We start from the raw sequence: 22,280 nt of genomic DNA on the forward strand, positions 1-22,280 counted from the left end.
AAAATTATTTTTGAAAAAAACTATTTTTGAGGGATGCTCATAAGTTATCTCTAGCATATTTACTGTTTAAATAGTCCCCCTGGCCTGATTCATCTCATGCTTCGACGCTCCACCCTATTAAAAAACCTTATGTAAAGTTTTTTCAGAGCAGAACTCTTATATAAGTCAAGGGCTGACTGTACTTGTTAGAAAAAGTAAAATATGTTTTAAACATAAAGGCAACGAGTTTTTTTTTTTAAATGAACACATTATTTATCCTATGGAAGGGGGAGGGTCTTCACTAGAAAAAATATACCCTTTTCCCATAGCCCAAAGTAATTAAGACCTGTTGCCTGAAGCAGGATTTATCTGCTGGAAGACAACACACTCCTAGTCATCATTCACCATCCTCACTGAGCCCTGCTGGTGCCCACAGGGGCGGAACTGTGTACAATCTCATTTCTGTCCTTCACCACTATTGAAGAATAATCCTTAAGTAACACATCACCCACTCACAACCTCAAAATAACTTTTCAGATTACCTGTGACACAGTTTAGCTCTTGTAAACTCTCAAAACTGACCAGCCAGGGTTCCATTCCAGGACCTGACTCCACCCCAAGGAGAAACTGGTGGTAGAGTGGAATCAAAATGGAGCAGGACAGGGACAACAGAGAAAAGGAAAGACAGAGTCCAGATGGAAGTGGGGAAAATAGATGGAGCCTGGGAATCACAGAAGCAAGGCACCATAAAAAGAAGAGAGCGAGCTCTGTGAATTTTAGAAAAGTTATCTGAACCAAGCCTCTTTGTAAAGTTCAGAAAAACTAAATTCACATTAAAATGAACAGAAAATTCTCCAAGTCAAATCCTACACAAAATAACTCTAAGAAAAAAGGGAAAAGGGGAAGAATAACATCCCTACAGGGAATAAAAGCACTCCAAAACGAAATGCTCTAAGAAGCAGAGCAAAACTATGACATACTATTCCAAAGTTAGCTAAAAGACACTAAGAAAATGATAGAAGACCTGAAAGAACAATATAAGTCAGGATTAGAAAAAAACTAAAAATGAAGTGACAAGAAATCTTTATTGATCCTAAGGTCATATCCAGAAGATCTAGAAAAATATGAATAATATGATCCTAATTTTGAAAAAACAAAGCAAAGATCCTGCATATGTGTATCTTATTTGTGAGGGGGTGTGTGTGTGTGTAAATATATGAGCAAAACACAGAGGGATAGGTATGGTATTGCTGACATGGATTAGAGTGGAGGTTGGGGACAAAAGGCTTGACTGGGGAGAAGGGAGGAAAGGAGGAGGAAAATGCCAAGCAAAAAGGAGTGTACTGAGGGGAAAAACTCGTTCATGACTGTACTTAAACACATTTATATAAAATTACGTACATGTGTTTGCATTTGTATAAGGACATTTAACAGATTTTAAAACATTCTACTATATTTTCTTTTAAATATTTTAAAGTTTTGCTTTTCCTATTTACATATTCAATCCATCCAGAATTTATTTGTTTGTATATGGTATGAGATGGCACAGCTAACTCTCCCCACTGCTAATACCATTGTTGCAGGCACCATTCCTTCTAATGTCTACGATGCAGTAAGTTCTCATACATATGTCAGTTTTTGTGTTCTTGATCTTAGAGCATTGGCCTATTTACCTAGACCTTCATCCACACTGTGGTTCCGTAATTACTATACCTGGGGAGTAAGCCTTAATAGCTAATATAGTAAGTCCCTGACTTGCACAATACTTTCGCTGTTCTGGGTTTCTACTTTTCTTCCTGAGTTGTAGAATGAGATCTCTTACACTCTAATGGGATTTCTATCAGAACTGCAAGGAATTTATAAATTAATAGGGGGAGTACTAACATTTTTATGTTATTGAGTCTTTCCTTGCATGACTATCTTTCCATTTGATTTGGGGTCTATGTTCTTTATTAATGCTTTCCAATTTGTCCCATAAAAATCTCACAGATCTTTTCAAAGATTTATTCATAGTTTTAAAAATTGTTTTTATTTCAGTAAAAGCATCTTTACAACTTATATCTGTTTATTGAGAGTATATATACACATTTTATTGAATCCTTTTTATAAATTTTATAGCCAGTAATCTTGCTTGAACTCTTATTAGTTCTAATAGCTGCTATTAATATTCTCTGGGATATTCATTCTATGTAGAAAGTCATATTGTCCCTAAGTAATGAAATCCTACTGTGCCTTCCTTTCTAATTTGAATACCACTTTCTAATTACTGTGTTGGCTAGAAGCACCAGTACACTGCTGGATAGACATGGTGATAGCAGGCTTTTTTTCAAAACTTTACGGTAATGTTTCTAACATACTATCATTACAAAACATGTTGTTTGTGGCAGGTCTCAGGCTAAGGAAGTTCTATTTTATTCCCAGTTTGCCAAGAATTTTATCATGATTGGGCGCTAATTTTATTTTTATCCATTCTCATTTTTCCTTCTATTTTCTTTGGTTCTTTCTACTGTTCTTTCTCTAATTACTTGAGTTAGATGCTTACTTTTGTTCTTTCCTTTTCTTAAACTATGTATGTGAAAGTTTATAAATCTCCCTTTTAGTACTCCTTAATCACATTCCAAACGTTTTAATACATGAACTATGAGCTATTTCTTCTGTCACGGGAGAACTCTACAAAAGTGTTTTTCCCAAGTGGGATCTCCCCATTCCAGAGGACATGCAAGATATCTTCCCTGGAGTGCAGGAGGAAAATGTTAGAACTTCTATTTTTATGTATTTATTAATCCTTAAATATAAGCTTTACTAATATTTAATACATCAATTATGCACTCATCATCACCCACATTATAAGGTTAGACAATGGTGATCTAATCAGTTTCCAGAAATTGACCTCACATTGTGAAAATGTCATGGCTATTTGAAATACAGACTTACACCCACTATCATGAACTTTACCTTAGGTTGAGTACTGTGCTTTGAGTTATTAGCTAATAATGGTGGTACATACATAAAAATCCTAAATAAATAAATATATCAGGTGTACATGTTCAAAATACTTTTGCTGATAGGTTTGCAAAATCAAGTTTGGAGACACTTCTCTACTAAAGTTTTTCTGTTTGAGTTTAGGCTTATCAACTACTAAGGGAAAAAAACCAAGATGAAAAAAGTCTCAAGGAGAATAAAGAATTGTATTAAAATCAGGAGACTCTTGCTATGAATGCTTTACTGACCAATTAACATAAGCAACTGGTATAAGAGTACAGAAATCTCAAACAAAAGTCCCCAACAGAAATATAAATTAAATACAAAAGAACAGAGTGCAAATTAAATATGTATTGCTGAACCCATCAGCAGACGAACAGGTAAAGCCTGGCAAATAGAAACAGAATGATTTTTGCTATTTTCTCCAAATAAGAAAACATAAGAATCATGTTCTATTTGTACATACATTATTTATATGAGTATTATAAGGTAATGAGTTTTTAATTACAAAAAGAATCAACTGGTGTCATTCTGCACAGTCAGATGCCTCTGTAAAGTCTCATTCTAAAAATAATGAAACTAGGATACTAGGTGATTAATAACAGAAAATAATTCATTCATCATATATATCATCTGCAATCATTTTTATATTTTCAACCAAGAGAAAAACTGTTAGAGTATGTGCATAAAAACAACTTCATGTTTCATAATATAGTCTCTTAATTTTAAAACTGGTAGGAATACGAGAAAGGACTGCATAAGGTTAAAAATAAATAGATGTGATACTTTTCAAAGTATGTTTTATATTTAATTGAAATAAAAGTCGTTTTTAGCTCGTTAGCAGAAGAGAAAAGAATTAAATTAGGCTGCCAAAGATGTCGACAGAACCTCTGTACCTCAAGATATTCAGAGAAGTACAGACAACTGAGTTGTATACCAGATAGAAAGACAACCTAGGAATTAATTCTAGGAATTAATTCTATCAATGTCTTGACATAAAATACCCAGGAAGCTACTCACCAAAGTGAAGTCCCAATGGGGGCCAGGTGTTAAAAATGTGAAGGAACTACCTCTCCGAAGGGAGTATCTGTTTAAAAAATTCAAGCAATAAATAAACTGAGAGTAAGTTTAGTAAAATAAAGCACTAGATAGATAAAAAGCTATCTTTTTCATACGTTCAAAATTATTTAAAGTAGCCTTATTAGTCATCCAATTGTAGAAATATAAATGAGGGTATGCAAAAAAAAAATATCAGGGTATAGGTTTTGGTCATTTTACAAAAGTGAATGGGCCATTATAAAACTAGTGGACATATTAAAAATAATTCACCAAACCAAGCAGAGTTATTTTAGGAACATATATGTGGTTCAAAAGTAAGAAATCTATTTATATACTACATTATACTCATATGTTTAAAAAAAAAAGCAGTAAATGATGCAAAAATTATTTAATAAAATTAAACATGCATGCCTAATATTTTAAAAACAAGAATAAAAGGATGCTCAACATAATAAATAAAACCCGAATGGATTTAATTTGCATTTCATGTTTATATCTCTTCCATGTTCTGATTTTTTTTAATTATGGTTTAATTAACCAAATAAAGAATTCTGAAAATTATATCTGAGACAAAGATCTCAAGTAAGATTTTGACTAAGATTTTGTTTGTTACTATAAAGTGACAGATTTTTCTTCTGTTTATCTTTCCATTCAAGAGAATCCTTTTAACAAAAACCTGTCGTCACCTTTATAAAATATAAACCTCTATGTTTATAAAACATGTAGAAAAATCACAAAATACAGCTAGCACAAGAAATAAGGTTTATAAACTATACTTACCATTCTCTTCAGATGTAAATAAATATAAAATAAATAGGTTTTCCCCTTGTATAGGAATAAATGAGAAAAGCAAAGGCTATTTATTCAGCTCACTAGCGGCAAGGGAGTGAGCCACCATCACTTGTGTTCAGGCAGACTCAAAGGCAGGCTGAAGAGTGGGAAAGCTTCATAGTGGAAAAAAGGGAAGGTTTCAAGTATGCCCTGATTGGAGGTTGTTGGCATGGGAAGCTGAAGGTAAGCTAAGCAGGAGTGGGACATCCTATGTGACTGGCATGGGGATACACATTTGGCTTGCTCTGATTGGTTCAAAGTTGGAAGCAAGGATTAAAAATTAGGGAACCTGGCAGTTATTGATCAAGTCCTGGCCACTTTTTTGTTAAAAAAGTTATTGTTCAGCTTTCTGGATTATAAGGTCATTCTCCATTTGTATATGCACCCACTTCGCACCCTGGATCCTCATAGTCTTTGTTCACTCTAAGTTACAGAAATAGCACAGATGGCTATTACACCTACATGAATTTACAAGTTTAAATCAAGTACAAGGTAGTTTTCTAAGCTAAATATAAAGCAGAAATTTGTTCATATTTTGACAAGGAAAACAAGGGAAGATGGCTACAAGGAGAAAGAGGATGTCAAAAGACTCCACCGAAGAATTATTATTTAAGCAATTCTAAAGCCAAATCAAAGAGAAATAGCAATTAGCATAGCATATGAGAGCCAGGAGGGGTTTTTGGGCAAAGGGAACAGTGTAAGTTAAGGGGGAGTGAAATGAATTATATTCAGGAAACTACAAGTAGTTCCTTATGTTTGGGTACCAAAAGAAATAAGGAAGGGCTAGATAAAAGGCCTTACATAACAACCCTTAAAGAGTATGAACTTGATCTTGAATATGTCTGGTGGCAGCAATCAGCTATTGAATTCTAAGTAACAAGAAGGATGAACCAGAAGGCAGCCGGACTGGTTGGGAAGACCCATCAGGAGGCAGCTCCCATATTGCTTACAATAGACAGCGAGGGGCTGAAGCAATAGCAACAAAGTTAGGAGAAGCACATTAGAAAGAGGGCTCACTGACAAAACTGGCAGATTTCCCCCTCTTCCTCCCTATGCCAGCTCAGTTTCCATGAAGGTTCCTGGCATAGTGAAATACAGTTCCACTAATCATCACCACCACCACCACCACCATCATCATCATCATAAAAAGAAAGATCTTAAGATATTTAAGCAAACATTTCCTAAATAATTGTTTGTGAAAGACTAAAACACAGTTAAGAATTGTATTACTCTTAAAGCTCATTTTTTCTTTCCCTGGGGGCCTCTTTAGTGGAGCAAGATAACTTAAGGAACTGATTTTTCTTGCCACTGCAGAAAAAGTAACAATGAAGAAAACAGTATGATTTTTGATAAAACAATGGAATGAGATATTTAGTTTAAACCAAGATGACATGTGAAATGCATTACAATTCTAAACAATACAAAGATACAATATTATAAACAATGTTAAAAGATTATAGGAAAAACAGCACCTTCGTACCATATGTATCCATGGATCACGCTTTTTAAAAACACTACTGGAGGTAAGTGCTATCATATACTACATGGTTAATAAGAGCACCAGTGTGGACTGGGTTGAGAAGCATCAATTACGATTTCTCATAAGATTATTTTTAATCCAGTGCAAATATTCATTACAAAGTAGTAGTCATAGTGGCATTTAAAATACTCAATAGGGGCGCCTGGGTGGCTCAGTCGTTAAGCTGCTGCTTCGGCTCAGGGCATGATCCCAGAATCCTGGGATCGAGCCCTGCATCGGGCTCCCTGATCCACTGGGAGCCTGCTTCTTCCTCTCCCACTCCCCCTGCTTGTGTTTCCTCTCTCGCTGGCTCTCTCTCTCTCTCTGTCAAATAAATAAATAAAATCTTTAAAAAATAATAAAATAAAATATTCAATAAATATGTCCTTAAGCCCAATTTTAAGGAGAACACAGAACCAAAGTTATTCATTTCTTTAGTCCCTAGAATCAACCAAACTGACCTCAATGAATTTGATGTTTGAAAGCTGGAAAGAAAAATAGTTCTTAGGAATTTCAAATAGGTCAACTAACTGGAAAAATATTTCCAATCAGATGGCAAGATTCTTTCCAGTACAAGCTGTAATCAGTTTTATAGTTATGCTATTTTTTCCCAATTTAATAACAAGTACCTATTTATTTTGAATACCCATGGAAAAAAAGAACCCAATAAACAAACTGTGCCCAGCAATCATGTAAAACAGTGCCAACTTTTAAAAATCTTGGAAAGACATACAGTCATCTTTCATAGGGGTCAGACTCCAAATGTAATAGCTATTTTAAATCCTTGTGGGAAAAAATTTTTTGATTTCAAAAAATGTTAAGACTATAAGTGGCCTTTCTAGAAGATACAAAGCAGAGTTCATTTAAAGAGCTATTTAAGGCTGAAATAAGAAATGACAGTCCTTCATCTTTTCAATAATTTTTGTCCAATCCCCTTTTTTCATATATTCAAACAATTACAACATTTCAGACATAAAATAAACTAATACATGAAGAAACTAGCTTGGTGTATTACATTGTATTTCCTATTAACCCCATTGTGATTATTCTGTAGCCTAACATCCATACTTCCTTTCCTATCATTTGGTGTTTTTAAACAATGTAAATTATTTTTTTTTTAAGATTTTATTTTTATTTATTTATTTGACAGAGATAGAGACAGCCAGCGAGAGAGGAAACACAAGCAGGGGGATTGGGAGAGGAAGAAGCAGGCTCATAGCGGAGGAGCCTGAGGTGGGGCTCGATCCCATAATACCGGGATCACGCCCTGAGCCGAAGGCAGATGCTTAACCGATGTGCCACCCAGGCGCCCCTACAATGTAAATTATTTTTACACTAAACTAGTTTTAATCTAAACAAAGCATAATTACAATGGTACAGATGATGTTCAAAAAGAGAAGAATTCTTTTAATTCATTCTTAAGCCAAATCATGTTTTCAAAGATTATGGTTTGTGCCATTGCCCTCCTCTATCATGGCAAATAATTAAGAGCTGAATTAGAATTATAAATAGCAGAAAGGTAGCTCAATGAACATTTTCATAAAATGTACTAGACAACATAAATGAGATAATTATTCCAATTAAAAAGGAAGAAAATGTAAAGATAATGCCTTATAATAAGTTAGATATTTAGGGGTTTACAATGAAGAACAACCGAAAGGAGTTAGAAAGTAATGTTTTTAAAAAGCAAGCGAAAGGGGCGCCTGGGTGGCTCAGTCGGTTAAGCATCTGCCTTTGGCTCAGGTCATGATGCCAGGGTCCTGGGATGGAGCCCGGCATTGGGCTCCCTGCTCGGCAGAGAGCCTGCTTCTATCTTTCCCCGCACCCCTCCCCCACCCTGCGCTCTCTTGCTATCTCTCCCTCAAATAAATAAATGAAATCTTAAAAAAAACAAATAAATAAAAAGAAAGCAAGATAGGAATATAGCAGACTAGGTCATTGACATCAGCAAGAAGACCTGAGGCATAGGGCACCTAAAATATGGGAAGGTAGAATTGAAAACTGTGTGTGATGCCTCCAGATCTGTAAGGAGAATTAGTTCCTATGTGGTAAAACAAGAAAAGAATACAGTAATGCTGAAATCTGGCTGCTAGGCTAAGGAAGCTGGTCCCACACACCAGCAGTGCAACTCAAATAAATGCCCGGGACTAATCACGAACTACTTCACAAACAGCTAAAATTTAAAAATTTTAATCTGTAAATGCCAAGGGTACCATGAATGTAGAAAGAACAATGTAAACTATTCTCTGCAGTGAACATCTGTTGATATTTGGGGTGCTGAACTACTCAGGTTCTCAAGTTTCTTTGCAAATTAGGCAAAAAACAATGACAAATATTACTGAAACCATTAATTTACTTGGGTCAAACATCTGATGTAGTGGACTGTTTTGACTGCTTAGCAACTTTGCTCTTAAGAAATTGTCTCTTCTCCCACTTTGTAGAGGTTCTGTAGGAGCCCAAACTCATGTAGACTATTATCCCTTACCCTACTAGGGAATTTTCAACTGTTATCTTTGAGCCCCAAATAATAGATACATCTTGGAACATCTCTAAGTCCAGAACACAGCTGAGCATCTAGAAGCCAGCACACACACAAAATGTAGAATATTCACTTCATATAATGGGATTCTATTTCGCAATAAAACAGAATTAAATATACATGCGAGCCATAATATGGATGAACTGCAAGATTATAGATGGTATGATTCCATTTATATGAGACGTCCAGAAATATAAATTTATACAGATGGAAAGCAGGTTAAGTGGCTGCCTAGGCTTGGGGTGGAAGTGGGAGCTGACTGCACACAAACTTGTAATATCTGTGGTGATGAAATGTTCTATCAGTGGATTGTGGTAACAGTTGCACAACTGTATAAATTCACTAATATTCACTGAATTCACTTAAAATGGGTAAATGTTATCATATGCAAATTGCAACTCAATAAAACTGTTAAAAAGTAGTCATTTGATGTGGGAACAAATAGTCCCAGGAACTAATGTGGGTATTATTTTATTTGTAGCAACTATATAAACAGTAATGATGACAATCCTGAGTTATCAAGAACTGGCTCAATTATTTGTTTATATGTCCTAATTTGGTTTAAAATACGTTTTGAAAAATAGCCTATCCAAAAAGTTACATTCCCTTAAAGGGAACAGGAATCCTTAGATGTGAGTTTATACTACAGCTAGCCTGGCTTAAGACTGTGCCTTTAACCCTGGATATCATTCTACAAATTCATCAATATTACTGGAAAAATAAAATTTACAGAGTTCACTACTGGTAGATCATAGGCATGATATTATTTTTTTAATTTTTAAATTTTATTTATTTGAGAGAGAGAGAGAGAGTGAGCATGCGCATGATAGTGGGAAAGGGGAGAGAGACAAGCTCTGCTGAGCTGAGCGTAGAGCCTGAGTGGGGGGGTGGTGGTGGATTGAACTCAGGATCCTGAGATCATAACCTGAGCAGAAATCAAGGGTTGGTGGCTTAAGTGACTGAGCCACCCAGGCACCCCATAGTATTACCTTTGTACCAATGGAGAGCATTATTTCAAATCTTTTAAAAGAAGTATGTTATAAAATCCTTAGAAGCCTTCGTATGGATTTATACTTCTGCTATACAAGTAATGTGTAATATTCAGTGGATTCTCCTAAGGCCCCAAAGGCAGAAATAGAATTATTTAAATGTTATTTACATCTAGTAATTGTAGTATTTGCATAGAAAAGCTCCTTAACTGTGGTTACATGAGTGATGGTAATTGTTTTGCTGGTTAATGCTACTAATCCATCCCTTTAGAGACATTTTGTGGAGGAAGCATGGCAAACAGAACATTAAATTAGGAGTTAGGTAATACAGGACAAACATTTTCTGGTATCTAGCCGTGAAATTTCACAGAGCTTCACATTCTCATCTATAAAAGAAGTTGTGCTAAATTCTAAGGCCCTCTTGGTACTAAAATGGATTAGTCAATGTTTCTTAGAGTTAATAACAGCAGCAAGAAATTTATGGAATGCCTGTTAAGTTCCAGGCACTATTCTAAGCATTTAGATGTTTATATGAGTTCTATGCATTGACTCATAATCCTTACAGCAACTATATAAGGCAGGTACTTATAAATGAGGTATAAAAGAAGAGGCTGGCAGCAAGGATCAATAAAACTGGTCAAGGCCTCAAAATAGTCAGTGGCAGTATCAGGATTTAAACCCAATCAGTCTGGTCTAGCACTATGCTATTAAAAATTCTATGACACCACCTCTACAAGAGCTGACAATAGAGCTAACTGCTAATATTCTTTGATAGACAGTAAATAAGTGATAGTTCCAGTGTTTCCTGCAAAAAATACAAATAATGATACCTAATATTCATGGAGCGTTTGCTATGTCTAGGTACTGTTCTAATGCTTTATATGAATTATGTCGAATAATTTTCACAACCTTATGAGATAGATCCTGTGAAGTAAGATTTAAAAAGATTAAGTCTCAAGAGGCAGAGTTTGAACTCAGGGAGCCTGACTGTAAAGACTATACTAATATTTTATTTGGTTGTGAGTCTCAGTCTAAAAGGATGTACCTTCCCAGAGAAAGTAATTAGATGAATCAAAGCTGGGGCCAGAACAGACTCAGCATCAGGGAAATGAGGCCGGGAAAGCAGGCCTTCTTCTGAGCTCTGAATCATATGGCAGGGGCCAGGGCTGTCAGTAGACAAGACCCTTTCCTGCTACCCAGAACAAAAAGGGAGGGACTTAAGGGGAGAAAGGATTTGAGAGGCCTGCCATAGAACCTACACAGAAGCTTACACTCTACTGGATTCTAGCTATTTCTACTTTCTTCCCTCTAATTATCTCTCCCCTGCCAAAACCTATAGCAGTCACCACACGTATGATATGTTCCCCCCAAAATCAGTATTTAGCAGAGGCAAACCAGCTTCATAATCCTTTACTTAAGAATTACTAGCAATGGGGGGCGCCTGGGTGGCACAGCGGTTAAGCGTCTGCCTTCGGCTCAGGGCGTGATCCCGGTGTTACGGGATTGAGCCCCACATCAGGCTCTTTCGCTATGAGCCTGCTTCTTTCTCTCCCACTCCCCCTGCTTGTGTTCCCTCTCTCGCTGGCTGTCTCTATCTCTGTCGAATAAATAAATAAAATCTTAAAAAAAAAAAAAAAAGAATTACTAGCAATGGGTGTGGGTGGACATGAGCTCCAGAACTGTGGGTCAGGTTGATTAAAGGGTGGGCATGCATGTGTACGTGTGTGAGCGCACACACACACAAACACACACATACACACCCTGTACTGACTATTTCACTTTAAATTCCTGACCACAAATTTCAGGTAGGTCTTTACTCTGGCCCAGCAATGCTGTTACATTGCCCTTGTCACTTCCTCTCCTACTCTTGGAAATAACAATTTCACACCTTTCTCTCCTTACTCTTCCAATACTCCCTCCCCAACCCCACCTCACTTTCAGCTTATGACTTTGCATCTTATAATATTATATCCTCCACACTTATATTGTTCAATCTACCAACATACCCTAAACTTTTTCCTCTCTTTTTGTTACAATGTATAAGCTGTATTAACTAAGACCAAACCCTCCAATTATACACTGGGTTATATCTTCTTTTCTCTACTCTTAAAAGAAGCCAGAGACAAAACACATTAACTTCAAAAAACCCCAATATTTAGATATTGAAATGTAAATAGATAAAATCCAACAATTTAAAGATAAAAATTGCTAGAGGAAGATCCTTTCTGAATAAGGGCACACAGTCAGTGTAATAAGGTCTTGAGGAAAAGCAATTGTGTGATTAATGGATTTGTAAACTGAATTAGCTGTTCATTTTCAGAGAACAGTATCTTTACTTGAGGGAACCATTAACAGACAAACTATCATTATTTGGACTTGGGTATTTTGCAGGCATTTACTCTACAATGAAGCATTGCCGCCAATAAAAAAAATTTGTGCTTTCAAATGAAAATTAGAATTTTTGAAAACTGTATCCATCACTGCGAGCAAGACATCTCAACACTTCAAAAGCTTTTCACATGAGACTGGTGATTATATAAATGACTGTGATTTTTTGATAACATGTTAGTATATATCAACTTTTGGAAGATCTGCATAACTCAGTACACCAATATTTTCTAAATGACAAATACATGTCACAAAATCATAAGTAAAATAGATCTATTCAAAAATTTAAGACAGTGGATTTTAAGGTTAACAGAGAATGAAAAGTTCATCGATACATTTCAGATTCCGAACTGCATCCAAACTTTAAGAAACTACCACTTGTCAAGTTCTGGTGTATTATCAAAGAAGAATATCCATAATTGTCTGAAAAGACTATTAAAGGGCTCATGCACTTTGAACTAAAAATCTGTGTCAGGGCAGATTTTCTTTATATACTCATATACTTCATTCTCTAAAGACTTCATCTTTATATACTGCAAGAAGCAGATATAAGAATCCTGCTCTCTTTTGTTAAGCTAGATATCAGAAATCTATGAAACTTATAAAAACTCCAGACTTCCCACTGATTTTTTTGTTTTCAAAAATCTCTATGTTTAAAAAATATGTTGTTTATGCAAATGTAATGGATCTGACTGCTAAAAAAATTTTAACAAATTAATCATTTTTAATAACTATAATCCACATCAACAGAAGCTGTTTGGTGTCCTCAATAATTTTAAAGAGTGTACAGAAGTTGTGACACCACAAAAACGAGAACTGCTGCCCTAGAAAAAGCCTGTACAGGTGCCCGAAGAAAATGTACACCCAAATATACCTTATACAATATACCAAATAAACTCCATCTGAATTATGGAAAAAGACTTAAAACTATTACAGTTAATATTTCACTGTATAAAAGTATCATTTAATTTCCTTCCAGTTTTTTCTATTTATTACAAAAATGGGTTGTGATATATTTTCTTGCACATACACCCACATATACTTAGACAATTACTTTCTTAAGATATAAATTCCTATATGTATAGTGCTCAGTTTAAATATACGCAGTATTAAAATTTTGTTTTATCTGCCAAATTTCTTTTACAACATCTATGTAATGGGAGTACCAGAGGAGAGAAAGGAGCACAAAAAATATTTGAAGAAATAATGCCTGAAAATTTCTCAAATTTACTGAAAAACAATAACCTACACATCCAGAAGGCCCAGTGAACTCCAAGGAAGATAAATTCAAAGAGATCCACAGACGTATCACAGTAAAAATGGTCAAACACAGGAGAAAATCTTAAAAGAAGCAAGAGAAAAATGACTTGCTACTTACAAGGTACTCCCAACAAGATTAATGGCTGACCTATCAGAAACAACAGAAACCAGAAAGCAGTGGGATGCCATATTCAAAGTGCTCAAAGAAAAAGACTATTGACAAAGAATCCTATATCCAGCAAAACTATCCTTCAAATATGAAGGTGAACTAAAGACATTATTAGATAAACAAAAACCAAGAAAATTTGTTGTTTGTAGACCTGTCTCACATACTAAAGGAAGTATTCAGGCTAAAAACAAGGAAGCCTACATGGTAATTTGAATCTACCCGAAAAGACAAAGAGCACCAATAAAATCAGTTTAAATGAGGAAAAAAAATCCATTAAAAAATTAAAATATCATAAATTAGAAAACATTCACTTAATGCAAAAGAAAGCAATAAAGGACAAATAGAGAAACTAAGGTCATATATGAAACAAAAAGTAAAATAGCAAGTAAATCAAACCATATCAATAGTTAACATTAAATGCTGAGTGGAGGGGCACCTGGGTGGCTCAGTCGTTAAGCGTCTGCCTTCAGCTCAGGTCATGATCCCAGGGTCCTGGGATGGAGCCCCGCATTGGGCTCCCTGCTCAGGGGGAAGCCTGCTTCTCCCTCTCCCACTCCCCCTGCTTGTGTTCCCTCTCTCACTGTGTCTCTCTCTGTCAAATAAATAAAATCTTTAAAAAAATGAAAATAAAAAATAAATGCTGAGTGGAGTAAATCACCCAATCAAAAAACAGATTGTTAACTTGGATTTTAAAAAAAAGAAACAATCCAACTATATATCATTGACCCTTAAACAATGTGGGGCTAGGGGGACGTCATGACCTCTCATCCATGAGGTCAAAAATCCATGTTTAACTTCTGATTCTTGTAAAACTTAATTACTAATAGCCTTCTGTTGACCAGAGCCTTAACTATAACATAAATAGTAGATTAGCACATATTTTGTATGTTATATGTATTATATACTGCATTCTTACTATACAGCAAGCTAGAGAAAAGAAAATATTAAGAAAATCATAAGGAAAAGAAAATATATTTACAGTACTGTAAAAAATCCATGTATAAGTGGACCGACTCGTGCAGCTCAAACCCGCGTTGTCCAAGGGTCAACTATGCCATCTATAGGAGACATACTTCAGCTTCAAAGATACAAATAGCTTGAAAGTAAAAAGACAGAAAAATACATCATGCAAACAGCAAACCATAAGAAAGCTAGACTGGCTATATTAGTATCAGACACAATAGACTTTAAAACAAAAAACAGTTACCAGAGACAGGAGGGGCATTTTATAATTATAAAAGCCTCAACCCAACAGGGAAGAATAACAGTTACAAATATATGTGTATCTAATAACAAAATAAAATACAGGAAGCAAAAACTGACAGAAATGAAGGGAAAAACAGACAATTCAACAACAATAGCTTCAATACCTCATCTTCAATAATGGTAGAATAACTAGAAGATCAACAAGGAAATACAAAACTTGAACAAACCTATAAACCAACTAGATCTACCAGCCATCTATAGACACTACATCCAAAAGAATATACATTCTTTTCAAATCCACATGAAGCATTCTCCTTGAAAGACTATATTCTAGGGCATAGAACAAAATGTAATATATTTAAAAGGATATAAATTTAATATATTTAAAAGGATATAAATACAAAATATGTTCTCAACCACAGTCAAACGAAATTGGAAATCAACAGGAAAAAAATTGGGAAAGTAACAAATATGTGGAAATTAAATGATGCACTCCTGAATAATCAATGGGTCAAAGAAAAAAGCAAAGGAAATCACAAAGTAATCTGAGATTAGTGATAACAAAGACACAAAATATCAAAACTTGTAGGATGCAACTAAAGTAGTGCTTGAGGGGAAATGTATAGCTATAAATAACTATATTATGAAAAAGATTTCAAATAAAAATTTTTCCATTTTAAGACAATGGATAAAGATGGGCAAACTAAACCTAAAGCAAGCAAAAGGACAGAAATAATAAAGGTTAATGTAGAAATTAATGAAACAGAATAAAAAAACAGTAGAGAAAAATCAATGAAACCAAAAGCTGGTCCTTTGGAAAGATCAACAAAATGGACAAATCTCTAGGCAGACAGACCAAGATAAAAAGACTCAAATTACTAAAAACAGAAATAAAAGAGGGGGCATTACCACTTATCTTACAAAAATAAAAAGGATTATAAAAGAATACTATGAATAATTGCCGACAAATTAACTTAGATGAAAGGAGCAAATTCCTAAAAGGCACAAACTACTGAAACTGACTTAAGAAGTAGATCTTTAACAAGGGAAGAGACTTAATTAGCAATCAAAAAACCATCCACAAAGAAAAACCCAGGTCCAGATGGCTTTACCCCTGAATCCTACCAGACATTTAAAGAATACCAATTCTTCACTAACTCTTCTAAAAAATGGAAGAGTACGGAACACCATCCAACTCATGAGAGCAGTATTACCCTGATACCAAAACCAGACACAGAAACAAGAATACTACAGACCAATCTCTTGTGAATGTAGACGGAAAAAATCCTCAATAAAATATGAGCAAACTGAGTCCAACAGTATAAAAGTTATACACCATGACCAGGTAGGATTTATACCAGGAAGACAAAGTTGTTATAACACCTAAAAGTTAATGTAATTTTATCAATAAAATTTAAAAAATAGTAAAATTGGGGTTGGGGGGAGAGAAGCATTTGACAAATTCCAACATCCTCTCGAGATAAAATCACTCAAAAAGCTAGGAATAGAAGGGAACTTCTCAGTCAGATAACGGGCATCTACAAAACCCCACAGCTAACATAGTTAAAGGTGAAAGACTGATGCTTTCGCCCTAAGGTCAGGAACTCGATAAGGATTTCTAGTCTCAAGGATTCTATTCAACAGTATCCTGGAGGTTCTAGTGAGGGCAAGTAGGGAAGATAAAGAATTAAGGTATCCAGGTTGGAAAAAAAGAAATATCGCCATTTTTATTCCTTGATGACATAATGTATGCAGAAAATCCTAAAGAATTCACCAAAAAAACCTATCACTTATTAGAATAAATGAGTTGAGCAATAGTGCTAGATACAAAAATCAATTGTATTTTTATACACTTGAAATTATGAAATTGTAAATGAAGAAACAAATTCCATTTGCAATAGCATCCAAAAGAAAAAAAAAATTACGAATAAATTAAGCAAATCGTACAAAAGTTATACTCTGAAAACTACAAAATACTGCTGAAAAGAATTAAAGATCTAAATAGTTGGAAAAACATTGCTTGTTCATCGATTGGTACACTTAACTTTGCTAAGATGGCAATACCCCCCACAACTGATCTACAGATTCAGTGTAATTCCCAATCAGAATCCCTGCTGACTTCTTTGTAAAAATTGACAAGCTGGTACTAAAATTCACATGGAATTGCAAGAGACCCAGAATAGCCAAAAGAGTCACAAAAAAGAACAAAGTAGAACTTATATGCCTCGATTTCAAAACTTACTACAAAGTGATGATAATCAATAGGCGTGGTTCTGGCACAAGGATATACATACAGATCAAGGGAATAAAATTAAAAGTCCAAAAATAAACTACGATACCTATGGTCAACTGGTTTTTGACAAGGTGCCAAGCCCATCTGATGGGGAAAGAACAGGTTTTTCAACAAATGGTGCTGGGACAACTGGGTAGCCACAGGAAAAAGAAAGAGTACCCGTACTTCACATCCTATCTAAAAATTAGCTCACATGGATCAAGCCCTAAATATAAGAGCTTAAACTGGAAAACTTAGGGGTAAACCTATACAACCCTGAATTTGGCAAAGGATTCCTAGATGTGACACCAAAAGAAACAGCAACAAACACAGATAAATTGGACTTCATCGAAATTAAAAACTTTTGTTCTTCAAGGGACATCAGGAAACTGAAAAGACAACCCACAGAATAAGAGAAAATATTTGCAAATCATATATCTGATAAAGGACTTGAATCTAGAATAAAGAACTCTTAAAACTCAACAATGAAAAAAGGACAAATAACCCAATTTAAAAAGTGGGTGAAGGATGGCTGACCAAAAACGGCCCACATGATTCCATTCATATAAAATGTCCAGCACAGGGAAATACATGGAGACAGAAAGTAAATTAGTGCTGGGGATAAAGGGGGAGGGGGGCTTAGGGAGGGGGATGATAACTGAAGGGCATGGGGTTTCTTTTCAAGATTAAAAAAATGTTCTAAAATTAACTGTGGTGATGGCTGCACAAAGCTGAATACACAGAAAAACACTGTATTCTTTAAATGCGTAAAATTATATGTGAATCTGTTTTAAAAAACCCAATCATACTTTCATTTTTCTTGTCTGTTGTTTTTCAAATTAGTGTACAGTGAGTTTATCTAAAAAAGTTTTGTATTTACATATATTTATACACCAGTCTTTCTCCTTATGATTTCTGGATTTGATGTCAGCTTAGTTATTTCTTGCTCCACTATTAATTGATATTACCCTGTCATATTTTATGTATTTTTGTAGATGTCTTACATTCTTTCTGGAAAACGGAATATGGATCAGTTACTTCACTCCCCGGTTTGCCTCCAAGGTTCTTTGAACTTCATTTCTATCCTCATGCTGCCTGTGTTACCACGCTTTCTCAGCGGACCTCATTTCTACCCTCACACACAAAAAATGGGAGCCCCACATTGCTTCTCACAACCTACCCCATTCCCCAAAACTTACCTAAAAGTATACCACCCATAGCTCTTAGGCAGGCTAAATTCTCTACACTTAATTTGACTTCCATTCTTTTCTGTCTTCTTAGCTGCTTGCTTAATCATCCCTTCTCTCCCGTCTCTTCGACTTCTCCCTCTACCTACCTCCCAAGCACATCAAGTTGATCCCTTAAGAGACTGCCCCACAAAATTGTGTTGCCTCCCTCCATTATTTCTTGCCTTCCTGTTGCAGTGAAACTTCTTGAAAGTACAATTCACACTCAATATTTCTTGTTCTCCAATCTCACTGCCAATTGTTTTCCAATCTCGCAGATTCAAACACTCATCCAGGGTACTGCAGACTGACTTTCCATCAAGTCATCGTCTGTATTTGGGATTTTTAATTTGGTATCCATAGTTGGACTCCAAGGGACCACAAATCTGAAATTTTATGTATATCAGCATTTTTTTGGGAATAGTTTTTATAAGACTTAAAAGAGTGTTATGACCCCAAATGTTACCTACTTTTCTCAATGAAGGCAGAATGACCTTTTAAAATGCAAATATGATCTTGTGATTGGCTTGTCTTTCAGTATTTCCCCATCACCTTGAAGACAAAGCCCAAACTCTCATGGCATACAAGGGCTCCTTCAAGATGTGGCTGTTACCTCTTCAGCATAATCTTTCATCACTATCCCTAAATTCTTCCCCCTACACAATTAGCATCCGGTCACAGCCAACCAGGTATGATGCCTAGAACTCATCATGCTCATTTGCCTCAGGGCCTTTTAGCATGCTTGTCCCCCATATGAAATCACCCATTTACACTTCTCTAAACTGGTCCTCCAAGACTCAGGGATTTCAACAGGAAATCATTTTCTGTTCTTTTCATAAGTGTTCCTTTTATTTGCATTTATGGCATCCTGTGTATATCTCTACAGCAACTTTTATCACAATTATAATTATTAATATATCTTTCTTCCCTATAAAATTATAAACTCTTTAGATTAAGTATAATATTTTCCATCTCCTATTTCTAGTATCTTACATACTTCCTGAATAAATCATACCTCATTCTCTTCTCAAACCCTGCAAACATTCTAAATTCAATATTTTAACAGTCTATGATTGCCAGATTTAATGGTCTTTTTATTCCTTATCTAACTTAAACTGTCTAGTCCTTCCTTATCAGGAACATTTGACATAGTCTACCATATCCTCTTTCTCGAAATCCTCTGCCCTCCTAGATACTGTTCTTACTTGGTTCTTTTCTTACCTCACCAGCTGCTCCGAGTATCCTCTTTACCCTGACCTTTACATGTTGGGAGTGCCTCAGGAGTTAGTCCTCAAACTCTTCTTTATTTATACTCACTATCTAGATGACTTCCCAGTTTCATGATTTCATGTCTATTTGCTGACAACTCTCAAATTTATATCTGGTTACACAGGTGGATTCGCTTTATGAAGTTTAACCTAGCTAAACACTTATGATTTGTACACTCTTCATTCAAGTTTTATAGTTCAATAAGAAGTTAAGAAAAGAGAAAAAAGCAAAAAAGAGAGTAATGACTAGAATAATGTATAGAGTTGTTGAATCACCATACTGTACACCTGAAACTAATAAAAACACTGTTGATTAAACTTCAATTTAAAAAAAAGAGAAAAGAAAAAGAAAAAAATTGTGATGAGCTCTTTAATAGGAGTCTCATAACCTACCCCAAAGCAAACTTTTCCCATAGTCTTCCTTTTCTGAGAAGAGTAAAACCCATCCTTCTAGTGCCTCAGGCCAAAATCGTCAGAGTGCTCCTTCCACTTTTTCTCTTAACTCCAGTTAATCCATCTGCAAATTCTGTCAGCTCTATTTTCAAACATATGCCAAATACGAATATTTTCCACATCTCCCACTCTGATATTGATGTCTCAACTGCAATACCGTAATTGGTCCCTGCTTGTAACAGAATGGTCCTTGTAAATATAGATCACATCATTTCCTCTTGCTTCCCAATTCACTAATTCAAATTTAAAGTCCTTTCAGTGGTCTCCCAGGTACTGCATGATCTGGCCCCAGCCACCTCTCTGATCTCATCCTCTGCCCTTCTTCCCTTTGTTTCACTCCACTTGGTCATCTTGGCTTCCTTGCAGTTCCTTAAACATACCAAATGAGATTCTACTTCAAGGCCTTTGCACTTGCTGCCCCTCTCTCCAAATATTCACATGGCTTAGTTCCTTAATTTCTTCAGATGTCAAATGTCATCATCATCAGAGAGGTTTTTCCTTCTGCTCTTTTAAAAACAACAACACTACCCTTTCCTTATGTCTATTCATGCCTTAATTCTCTTCATAGCATGACCACCTGATATTTTATATATTTGATCATTGTCTTTCTCCCCCAATCAGAATTTAAGCTTCGTAAGAGCAGGGACTTCATCTGTTTTATTCACCAGAATTCCCAGTATCTACAACAATGTCTGGAAGGTGCTCAACAGTATTACTGAATGAATGTAGAATGAATTTAACACTGCCTCTGTTTGATATTTCTGAATTCTATTTTCCTTAGCCAGTCTTTCCATCTCTCAGTCTGAGTTTATTTCTTTCTCTCTGCTCTTTCATTACCTCTTAAATAAAGGCTGAAATCAGTACAAAGATTTTACAAACGTATATTAAGACAAGGAGTACCCTAAACTTCAGAATAATAAAAATCAGTTTCCAATGAAACAAACCCTAGATTTCTGCAGAGTAACTTAACAATGGGCTTATAGGGGCGCCTGGGTGGCTCAGTCGTTAAGCGTCTGCCTTCCGCTCAGGGCGTGATCTCCCGGAGTCCTGGGATCCAGCCCTCCATCGGGCTCCTCTGCTGGGAGCTTGCTTCTTCCTCTCCCACTCCCCCTGCTTGTGTTCCTCTCTCACTGGCAGACACTCTGTCAAATGAATAGAATCTTAAACAACAACAACAACAAACCAAAAAAAACCCCAAACAATGGGTTTATAAATGCCTTCCTGATGAAAGTAAGGTGTTGTTCTGGCTCTCAAAAAGGGATCAGCACATCCGGGTATAACTGGAATATAAATGATGTAAGGGGCTGTAGTTTGCCCAAAGCAGTATGTGAAATGGACCATAGGGACTTCTGAAATGATGAGCAGATGTGGAACTCTTAGAGATAAAAACCAACAAATGACAGTAAACTTATATCGAGAGCTTAAGTACTATGTACGCCTGGTACATGCATCATCTTACTAAATTTCACCACTTCTAGGAAAGGGGTACTATTATCGTCTTCATGGTACAGATGAGGGCATAGCCTTAGAAATGGAAGGTCCCACACGCAGTCATTGGACCCTACCACCTCCAACAGTGTGATGGGAAAGCGAAGTTTTCAGTACTTCTTTACAGCGCCCCTGTTCAGACACAACCTTCTGAAACCCTCCAGCGCCCACCCTTTCCAGGCAAACGAGACAGAATGTGAAATGTGTTAAAAGCGAAAAAGTCAGCGGTCATCCTCACCACCTCACCTCACCACCACCCGGGAGGCTGGAACCGGGAGCTGTGCTCGGTTCCCCGACTTGGCCAGTTCTCAAAAACAAGAATTCTGGCGTCCGCAACACATTTCACGCGAACGCTCGCTTTCAGGCTAAAGGTTCAGTGCCTGTTGCCTGTTACAAGTCGTCCGGCTCCAGTGACCATTGCTCTACCTGGAGCCCGCAGGCTCTAGGACAGTTTCAGTCTCCGGGTTTGCATTTAGGACCCGCTCCCGGGGCAGCCCTGGCCCGGCAGCGGGTGAAGAACCCACCCACCACTTCCGCCCGCCCGCACCGCCCCCCACCGCTGCAGCCTGGGGCAAGGGGGGGGGGATCGGGAGGAGCGGGACCAGCCTGCGTCCCCGCCTGAGGAAGGGCCCGGAGGAGGAGGAGGAGGAGG

At 36.3% G+C, this 22,280-nt stretch overlaps 1 protein-coding gene across 1 annotated transcript in view; it reads right to left on the reverse strand.

Annotated features, from left to right (window-relative positions):
• NET1 (neuroepithelial cell transforming 1) overlaps positions 1-22,280 on the reverse strand; it is a 61,471-nt gene that overhangs the window by 37,574 nt on the left and 1,617 nt on the right. The window contains exon 2 of the mRNA XM_040645464.1: positions 3,982-4,048. Coding sequence (XP_040501398.1) covers positions 3,982-4,048 — 67 coding nt within the window. The remainder of the gene's footprint in view (positions 1-3,981; positions 4,049-22,280) is intronic.

The sequence above is a fragment of the Ursus maritimus genome, unplaced genomic scaffold, assembly GCF_017311325.1.
Source record: "Ursus maritimus isolate PB19 unplaced genomic scaffold, ASM1731132v1 scaffold_31, whole genome shotgun sequence".
Taxonomy (NCBI): domain Eukaryota; kingdom Metazoa; phylum Chordata; class Mammalia; order Carnivora; family Ursidae; genus Ursus; species Ursus maritimus.